The sequence below is a fragment of the Neocloeon triangulifer genome, unplaced genomic scaffold, assembly GCF_031216515.1.
Source record: "Neocloeon triangulifer isolate White Clay Creek 2 clone unplaced genomic scaffold, ASM3121651v1 ptg000002l, whole genome shotgun sequence".
In the NCBI taxonomy this organism is placed as follows: Eukaryota; Metazoa; Arthropoda; class Insecta; order Ephemeroptera; family Baetidae; genus Neocloeon; species Neocloeon triangulifer.
Window position 1 is genome coordinate 3,465,382 of NW_026775545.1, and position 9,971 is coordinate 3,475,352.

The following is a 9,971-nucleotide window of genomic DNA, read 5'->3' on the forward strand; positions in this document are numbered from 1 at the left end:
TTTTATTTAGTTTACTTTCCTATAATTCCTATTAATCCTAGAAATATGAATTAAAAAAGATTTGTAATTTGTATCCAGAAAAAAGCAAGGTGCAGTCAAGCGTGGAGTGGAAAAAGATTGCCTTCGCCTGTCGAGATCATTTTTTTTCCAATGTCACCAAAAAGTTATCATTGTTACATGTGGCAGAGCGCACACGTGTATTCTCCAAGAACCATAGAGCAAAGAAACCATTTATTTGATTATTCTAAATAAATAACAATAGCAATCTGTAGTGCCAAAACGAGTGACATCATGAGATGTGCTTGAGAAAAACTCGTTTTCAAGGAGCAGTGACCCTTCTTTTGGTGACGAACCTGAATGGCCTGTTTTTTTTTAGCTTATGGACTAGAAGGATATTGATTTTCTGGAGGTCCTTAAACTTTGATGTTTTTTGATAAATTTCAGCTCAGATCTTCTAAAAATACTTCCCGCGACTGGATGATAAAATTTTATTGTGCTATAATGCGGTCCTTGACAGAGTGAGGCACCGAAAGTGAACACATAGTTTGAAATAGAAAAAATATAAAATTTTAGGCATATTTTTATTTTATTTTATTTTTTTTTTTTTTTTGATAATTCTATTCTTATGCATGGGGGTATGAAGATATCAAAAATGATCTTGTAGGATTTGTTTTCAAATTGAAATTGCGTGTTCGAGGCCACACACACACCGAGAAGGCAATTAAGCGAAACCAGAAAAGCAGTATTCGCAAAAATACATCTCCAGCTGAAAAATTGCCCTACCTGGTCGCCCTTGAAGAAGCTGCTGCGAGATTGGGCGAATTGGAAACACATATTAATTACGGCAGTAAAAAATACCCTAAGAAATCTAGAGAGAGAAAAGAATTGCCTTGTTTTTCTCCCAGCGCCCTGCCGCAAAAACCGAAACAAAAATATACACATACGTGTGTAAATATACATGCAGAGAAGAAAAGTTGCTGGCCGGGCCTGACCCTGAGAAAGGTTGGCCTGAACCTGACTGCGAGTTGAAGCACCTTTACCTGCCGCGAGGAAAACCGGTCGCGCGCATCTCCTTTTTATATTGCTCGAATTTAAACACTGATTGTAAAAGTTGGTAAAAACCGATTCTGTTTCAGAGAATTAAAAGTTTTCTTAAATATTAAGGATTTTAATTTATATTGAGGTGGTTGATCATCCCTAAAATAAAAATTTGAGGAGAGCTCTGCAAAAAATTAAAAAAAAATTCCATTTATTTTCTGTAAATAAAAAATGTTTACCAGTGGTTCCTTGCAATTTTTTTTAAATTTTGCCAGACAAATATAAACTGATGCAATAGAAAACACAAAATGCGTTATAAATGTATTTTCACAAGAAAAATAATTTTATAATAAAAAGGATAAACTTGCAATTTCTCATGAATAATATCAAATAATATTTAAATTGATTATTAATCTGAAATTGATTAATCATAAAAAACCTAAAAATCAAATCAGACGGTATTTTATTTGTGTTTGAACAAAGAGTGAAGAGTTACAAAATAAAATTAATTAAACGCGTGTGACCTCTGATCGACCTTTCTAAGGTGCTTTTATTCATTGTGTGTGTTTGGCGCGCGCGTTCTCCTCCTGCAGCTCACGATATTATTTTAAATGAGAAGGTGATGTCGATCGATGGTGAGGAGGAAGAGCTCGTCAGGGTGTGCCCTGAGTGGTGCAAAAAGCAGAAAAGCCGGCCAGGGTCCCCACCATCGAAGCACCCGACCAACTCTATATATCTGGCCGGCGCCTCACAACCCAATCGACAGACTCGCCGCAACCAGCGAGACACGGGCACAAGCACCTGCAAGTCAGGGTAAGTACACGAAAAAACTTATTTTTGGAGAGTGGATTTCATTTTAAATTTTCATTTAACGAGGAACCAAATAACTTACAATTAGTTCTGCTGAAGTTTTATTCTATTTTTTTTAATTAGTCCAGAAAAAATGATTTTTTTTTTTTTAATATAAAATTGATTGTGTAATGCTTAAACTTATTGAATTAAACTTACAATTTTAAAATGTGCAGTTGCTCATATTTCTTTTGTACTGTTTTTCTAGTTTCCTGTTTATTTTTATTTTAATTTTTTCGTCACAAAAAACCACAAAAGGCCTTCCAAGCGATAAACGTTTTAATTCCGGCGCGATAAGAGGAAAATGTGCAGCAGGAACTTGATTTCTGTTTAGATTTATTCACATTTTCGTCGCAATTTCGGGTACAAACATGAAAGCAGGGTTTCTGCGAAAAAGGATCGGACTTTTTTTTAACTGAGTGCAAAAGAAGACGACATTGGATTTTGGTCGCGGCTTGTCGACTGCAGGCAAGTAAATGTGCGGTGCTCGCGCGCGACATTCGATACAAAAAAATCAGAAAGGAGTGCAGCTGTGGAATTAAAGAAACAAAAGAGAAATTATTATTGCAACTCAAGGGCGTCTCGGATTCCCCGTTTTCTTTCGCACCCTCACACGCGCGGCCACTTTTATTTTCCAATATTGGCCATTTGATACCGATGATTGACACTCTTTTTAAATGGGACACGCGGTGTTTGTATTTGCAAATGCCAGCCGAGTTGTGGTAAAAGTTCAATTTCTTTGATAGGGTATATCCTGTTGTCATTTCTACACCAAGAGTAATGTGTTGAATAATATTTATATTTATTATTTATTTTCAAAAACGCTGGATTTAATTGTCTGCAATGGATGAAGCAAATAAAAAAGTTTTAACAAATTGATAACTTTTAAAGGAACATTAAAAAGAATTAATATTTTATTTAAGGACATTTTAAGTATTTTTATATAATGTAAAATCTAGTCTTTAATAAAAAAGGGCCATTTTCGGCATTTATGGAAAAATTGGTAATTTTAATAATCAATTGATTATTAATTGACATGAATATGTATATCGGATCAATAAGGGATCATTAGTATGTTTTGAAAACTCAACAATGAGGAAATTTGAGTTGAATATTAAAAGTTTTCTAATTGTTGGAAGTTTGAACTCAAGCTTGCGTCATAATTTTTCTTGATGGGTCGTCAATTGGTGAGGGTTTTATGTGTTATTGATTTTTTTGAGGGATTTAAGATTTTTTCAAATTTTTTTGCCAATATAATTGGGAGTTTTATGAACTTTGTATGGATTTTGCAAATTTTAGATGGGTCTGTTGATGTGGTGCGTGTTGGCCGTTGGCCTCGTTGGGGCGCAGTGTGGCCGTTGGCAGCCGAAAACGCCGAGGCACGGCGGGGCGCAAAGAGACGCCGCTGGCCAAAAGTACACTGAGGAGGAAGCGGCCAAATTTTTCGCCGAGTATGACATACAAGCCGGGATTCACGACAACCGAGTCGTTCTGGCTGAGTGGGCCTACGACTCCAACATCACCGACTACAACCTCCAGCAAAAGGTGAAGAAATGATTGTTAAAAATATTTAAGAAAATTTATTATTTATTAATTGACTGTACAATTTCTAGATTTTTGCTCCAATGTGAAATTTTAAGGAGTCATAAATTATACATTTCTTAGCATTTCAAATAATATTTTAATAGATTAAAATTTGAGATTATTGTTTTAACGCATTTAACGCAAATTTATTGATTAGTTTATGTATAATCATGAAGTTTTCTGTAATTTTTCATATGTTTCATTTATTTTTAAGCTAATAATATTTCTTCTTGAAGATTATGTGGCTTTTTACTTGATAATTATGAATTATCTCTTCACTTAAAAAAATTATTTATGCCCTTTGCAAATTTGGGCTGATTGCAAATATGTCTGTCTTTGCACAATCCAGCTAACCGTGGCCGCCGAAAACGCCAGATTTGCGAAAGATTCGTGGGCCAAACTGGTCAAGTACCCATGGAGGGAGTTTAAAGACGCCGACCTGAAACGCAAATTCAAGCTGAGCACCGTTTTGGGCAACGCGGCGCTCTCCGAAGAAGACTTCAACAAGGTGAAGCGCACAGTAAAAATTTAAAAAGGCGATCAAGCGTTTGCTGACACACGTTTTTTCCTTAAATTTTGTCCGCAGTACGAGTCGATCGTGAGCGAAATGCAGACCATCTACAGCAAGGCCAAGATTTGCAGCTACCAGGAGGCGGACAAGTGCGACCTTAGCCTAGAGCCAGGTTGGTCAACTGGGATTACTTAATTAATTATATATATAGTAATGAGCCTCATCAGAGGAGGTGTCACTGAAAGAGAAAAACAAAGCGGCGCCGAAGCGTGTCAAATGACGCGCGCCGCTCTTTGCATACAAACTAAACGAGTTTTGATTTTATCGTCAAAGGGCTCAGGCAAATTGCCGGGAAATTATATATCTCAAATAATAAAACACGTGCGGTTTTTACGACGAGCATACTTGAGATGTTCGTCGAGTTGCTTCACGCTGCCTGCGTGCGTAAAAACCTTGTTTACGCCGCGATGAGAATTAATTAGCATTCCTAATTACCGAGTTGGCTCGCCAGCAATGGCAGCGACATGATAAATAGTAGTGTTTTTGCATTGAAGTAAAAATAGAAAACGAAAAAATGATAAAAATAAAAATGATCGACAGAACTGACTGAGCTGCTGATAAAGAGCAGAGACCCTGAAGAGCTGCGTCACATTTGGATCGAGTGGCGCCGAAAGTCTGGAGAGCAAGTCAAAGACCTTTACAAGGAGTACGTTGCCCTGAGCAACAAGGCAGCCAAATTGAATAGTAAGTGTGAAGTAAAATTTATGAAAATATATTAGACATTTATAATAAGTTGTTCTCCTTTGTCTCCCAGTTTTTTTTTGTTTGTTTATTGTTGTTTTTCCTAAAAATAGCAGAAAACGTTTTTAATTGCTAATTTAAAAAAATTATTAAACTTCCCATGTTTTTATTCCAATTTAGCTGTAGCTTTTAATTTAATATTCTTTAAAGATTTAATTAAAATTAATTTCAATTAATTTTTTAATTAATTTTATGTGAAATTTCTAGACTATCCTGATGCTGCCGCCCTTTGGCTCCGCAATTATGAATCCGAGGACTTCCGCGACCAGATCTCTGTCCTTTGGGACCAGCTGAAGCCCCTGTACCAACAACTGCACGCCTACGTCCGTCGCCACCTGCGTCTCAAGTATGGAGAGGAGATCGTCAAACCTCAGGGACCCATTCCTGCGCACCTGTTGGGCAACATGTGGGCCCAGACGTGGGGCAACATTGCCGATTTCATGCTTCCCTATCCCAACAGACAATCCACCGACGTCACAGCCAATATGATCAAGCAGGTAAATTTACATGAAAAAATTAATTACAAAAATTTAATTGATAAAAATTGCAGAAATACACTCCCTTGAAGATGTACAAACTGTCCGAAGAGTTCTTCACATCTCTCAATTTGACGGCCATGCCGGAAGTTTTCTGGCAAAAGTCCATTTTTGAAAAGCCCACTGACGGCAGGGAAATGATTTGTCATGCGTCTGCCTGGGACTTCTTTGACGCTCAAGATTTCAGGTAATTTATTATTATAAATTGAAATTTCTTAAAAAAAAAAAAACAATTTTCAGAATTAAGCAGTGCACTCGCGTCAACCAGGAAGATCTTTACACGGCCCACCACGAAATGGGACACGTCCAGTATTTCCTGCAATACAAGCACCAGCCCATCGTTTACAGAACTGGCGCCAACAGCGGTAAAATATTTAATAGAACGATATTTCAGAGAATATTTAAATTCTTGTCAAGGATTCCACGAGGCGGTCGGAGATGTGATGTCCTTGTCCGTGTCCACACCAAAGCACTTGAGAGCAATTGGACTCTTGGAAGGTATGTTTAATTTTCAATTTAAAAAAATAGCAAAATTTAAGTGAATCGGATTTTGAAGAACCGTCGAGTGCCGCTGACGAGGTTGCTGCGAGAGAAGCAAACATCAACCACCTGTTCTCGACCGCCCTCGACAAAATCGCCTTCTTGCCTTTCGCCTATCAAATGGATTTGTGGCGTTGGGACGTTTTCGAAGGCAAAACCAACCCTGAGAACTACAACTGCCACTGGTGGAAGTTAGCGTAAGTTTTTTATTTTTTATTCTAAATTTTCTAGATGTAATTTTTTTTTTATATTTACCAGTGAGCAGTTCCAAGGAATCGAGCCCCCGGTGCACCGAACTGAGGAGGACTTTGACGTCGCCTCGAAATACCACATTGTGGCCTCGGTGCCCTACATCCGCTACTTTGTCAGCTTTGTGATCCAGTTCCAGTTCCACAAAGGCCTTTGCCAAGTTGCTGGAGAGCTCGATAACGGAGCCCCGCTGCACAACTGCGATATTTACAAGAGCACCGAAGCTGGAAACGTTCTTGGGTATTTTCAAATTTATATAAAACTGAAACGTCTTTAAAAATGATAAATTTTTAGGGACATGCTCCAACTTGGCGCTTCCAAACCATGGCCCGAGGCAATGGAAATTGTGACTGGAAAGCGCACCATGGACGCCGGCGCTCTCAGGGAGTACTTTGCCCCCTTGGAGGAGTGGCTAAAGGCTGAGAACGAACGGACCGGCGAGTACATTGGATGGGTCAAGACTGATAAGTGTAAAATTCAAAACAACTTTAAGCAAAAAACAGAATTGTGAACTTTTGCTTAAACTTGCAGACTGCGTGCAGACGAGAGATGAGCTGAGCCGAATCAAGTCCACCATTTCGCAGAGAGACGTAGCAGAAGAGCTTAACTGAAGAATCTCATAATTTTAAAATATGTTCAAGATTGAGTGCGTGTTTTATCTTTTTCATCTATTGTGTTTGTCCGCTTTTTGCTCAATATCAAATAAATTTTAATCAAATCAATTTCATTATTTTTAACTGAAACAAGTATTACCTGAATTTAAATAGAAAAAATTAAAAGAAAACTGCAATTATATTTCAGAATCGATGCAAATAGTATTTTCTTGCGTTTATTGTTTGCTGAGTGATGAGATGGTTTGAGAATTGAACATTTAACAGTCATAAGGACTTTCATTTGCTTGCTACTTTTGCTTGAGCAGCTTTCTTCGCTTTAACGATTTCAGCAAGTTCCTGAAAATATTCATTTGAATTTTAGAGACCTTCCAGGACATTTTTTACTTTAAAGGAGGAAAGATGTTTTATGAAAGAACCACCAGACAATAAAGAATTAGCAAAAAATTGAAATTCAGTTTGTCCTACCTTGAAACGCCTCTGGCAGTCCTTCTTGCTCCTACTTGGCACACATTCTGCTATTTTGTCCCAGCGGTCCGGAGTGGCTGAATTATAAGTTCTCAAAGCTTGCTCCAGCAACTTCTGTTCTTCAGCAGTCCAAGGAGCACCCATACCCTGCTGCTCGGAAACGCCTGAATTAAGAATAATAATAACTAGTTTAAAAATTTGCTTGACAAATTAAAAAATCATACTGTCAAATCTCTGCGAGGCCTGCTCGTCACTGACAACGCTCGGAACAGTCTTCTGGCTCCGCTCAAAGTCCTGATACGCCTTCTTGTTGGCCGCATCCTTGATGCTCGAGTAGTCGGAACTCTGGAGGCCTTTCGTCTTGGACAAAACGTCCTTGGCCGTCCGCTCCTGGCCGCTCGACGAGTGCTGGTTGATGAATTGTGCAACCACATCCCAGCGCTGATTTGTTCCAGCAGGGAACAGATTGACAGCCTTGATCAGCAAAGCCAGGTCATCCGGTGTCCACTCAGTAGAAGACCCACCTTTCCCCTTTCCAGTTGCTCCTTTAGCAGCACTTTCCATTACCTGAATAAAAAAAAAATATACATGTACAAAAAACATTCAAAAGTGGTAATCAATATCATAATTTCTCTACATTGGTTCAATGTTGAGAAATCTGTCTACATCAGCTCAATGTTGAAATATTTCTCTACATCTGCTCAATGTAGAGAAATTTCTCTCCATTGGCTCTCTCATGATGATTACATTTTTTTTAATACCTAAGAATTAATAAAAAAATTCAGGCCTATTTTTAAATTCTTTTCTTTACCTGCTTCCTTTCCTTCTGCAGTCGATCTTCTAATTTTTGTAACCACGTCTTGAACGTCTCTCGACCTTCCTCAGCATTTTGTGCAATCAAAATCTTGCTCAGTTCACTCAATCTGTTTTGCACCAAAATTACATTAGAATTTAAAAGTATCTTTCAAACAAATCTTACTCTTCAATTTGAAAAACGTCACACATGGACTCAACCTTCATCATGTTCTGCAGATGATCTTCTCCTTCAGAAGTGTAGAAATTGTTGTCCTTGCAGACGGTTCTCAGAGCTTTTCTCTCCTTGCGAAGCGCATTCTTCACTGCCTCCCTCTGCTTCTTTTGCACTTCCTGAGCGGCTTTCTCTGCCTGTTGTTTCTTCTCACGCTCATCTGCTTCTTTCTGCAGAGCTTCCTGCCGAGCTCGCTCTTCCTCTTCTTTGCGCGCCTTAGAGTTTTATTTATTTTATTAGATTATAATTTGAAATTTTGAATAAAAACAGTACTTGAATTGCTGATTGACGAGCTGCTTTCTGGGCCTGCTTGGCCTCTTTGTCCTGCTGCCTGAATTTGATGACTCGAGGGTCGGCTTCGTGAGCCATGTCGACCAATTTCCTGATACGAGTCATTTCCTCCTTCTTCAGCTTGGCCCTCTGTGCTTTGTTCTGCTTTTCAACCCACTTTCTGGTGTCTCGACTAAAAATTTTTTACATTAGCTGTAATTTTATTAAACTTTCTTTGCCGAAACATACTCTGATCCAGATTTAGCTTCTTCGTCGTCATGATACGAATACTCTCTCCATGACACAAAATTAAACCAAAAGGCGTAAAACTTTTCAACCTCTTCTCTGCTAGTTGAATCATCTCCTAAAGTAGGCACAGGCCGATTTTCAGACCAGATTTGGTTTCTTTCAAAAACAGGACCAAAAGCCTAAAATAGCTTAATTAAAAAGAGAACCAGCAAGATGCAATAATAATACCTTGTAAAATCCTTTATTCTTAATATCACTAGGCGTTGGCAAATCATCATCAAATTCAGGATCAACAGAATCAAAGGCTCTTCTAGCAATAGGGTTGCCCAAAGTCTCCCAGGCCTTTGTAATATTGGTGAAATAATCATCATCCTGACTCACAACTTCACCTGCCGCTTTCCTCTTGTCAGGGTGGTGGCGAAGAACCTTTTGTCGATCTGGAGGGATTAAAAAATTTAAATACTTGATTGCAACAAAAGCTTAAAAATATCATACAGGCGCGTTTGATGTCACCATCGGTGGCTTTGATTCGCTTCGTCCTGAGGCCAAGGACTCTGTAATGATCTTGGTCCTTCCATTCCTTTGGGTCAAGGCTCTTCAGGTACTCAATATCATCCTCAAACTGCTCAGCCTCGTCCTCCTCTTCGTCCAACTCGTCCACGCCTCCCGAAGGCAAACAGTGGTCAGCTCCAGACGCAGCTTCGACATAATTGGGGTGCAGAAGTCGAAGGTAGAACGGACCGACGCAACACACTTCTCGTTCTACAAGACCTGACGAAAGATATAAAACACAAAAGTTAACTCAAAAAATTAATTCTTACATGCAGTTTCTGCTTTGGTGCCAATAATTTGGACCTCATTAGCGTCAGCAGCATTGGGAGGTCTATTTTCTTTATCTGAGATAAGTCCTGGAAAATTATAAGGGATTATAAAAATGGGCAAATAAAATAAGGCGCCAATATAATAACAAACCCGGCAAACTGGAAGTCATGCTTGTGGAAGAAAAATGCGACTTTCCGCGTCCTAGGTTAAGAAATCAACCAATCAGATATAAAAAGTGGCAGAATTTCGAAGGGAACCCGTTTATCTTCTGGCAATTGACTCTGGTTTTCGCTACGAAAAACGATTTCGAACTTTCAGATTTTCACCACGCTGTTTTTGGCCAAAATCAACATGCACATTCCGGCGCCCGGCCCCAGCTGGCAAACCTCGGGATAAAAAGGGAAATTGAGTCAACA

General features: G+C 38.8%; 2 protein-coding genes across 3 annotated transcripts; one reads left to right on the forward strand and one right to left on the reverse strand.

The window, feature by feature from the left end:
- The first annotated feature begins 1,734 nt into the window (after positions 1-1,734).
- LOC132205114 (angiotensin-converting enzyme-like) lies at positions 1,735-6,830 on the forward strand. 2 transcript variants are annotated; one of them, XM_059633990.1, is made up of 13 exons: positions 1,735-1,851; positions 3,187-3,432; positions 3,821-3,979; positions 4,058-4,154; positions 4,583-4,726; positions 4,991-5,280; positions 5,334-5,506; positions 5,560-5,684; positions 5,737-5,817; positions 5,876-6,056; positions 6,118-6,348; positions 6,403-6,578; positions 6,640-6,830. In XM_059633990.1, exons 2-13 carry the CDS (start codon positions 3,187-3,189, stop codon positions 6,717-6,719), a joined length of 1,983 nt encoding a protein of 660 aa, XP_059489973.1. In that variant the 5' UTR covers positions 1,735-1,851; the 3' UTR covers positions 6,720-6,830. The 2 variants fall into 2 exon arrangements, with proteins under 2 accessions (XP_059489973.1, XP_059489974.1); XM_059633991.1 differs by lacking the exon at positions 1,735-1,851 and adding an exon at positions 2,215-2,355.
- A 79-nt stretch (positions 6,831-6,909) lies between these two features.
- LOC132205115 (dnaJ homolog subfamily C member 2) lies at positions 6,910-9,939 on the reverse strand. The gene is made up of 11 exons (XM_059633992.1): positions 9,706-9,939; positions 9,555-9,641; positions 9,229-9,504; positions 8,962-9,170; positions 8,734-8,912; positions 8,488-8,677; positions 8,167-8,429; positions 7,999-8,110; positions 7,412-7,754; positions 7,188-7,351; positions 6,910-7,058 (listed from the first exon to the last, which is right to left on the reverse strand). The coding sequence occupies exons 1-11, from the start codon at positions 9,722-9,724 to the stop codon at positions 6,999-7,001; spliced, it is 1,902 nt and encodes a 633-aa protein (XP_059489975.1). The 5' UTR covers positions 9,725-9,939; the 3' UTR covers positions 6,910-6,998.
- Between the last annotated feature and the right edge of the window lie 32 nt (positions 9,940-9,971).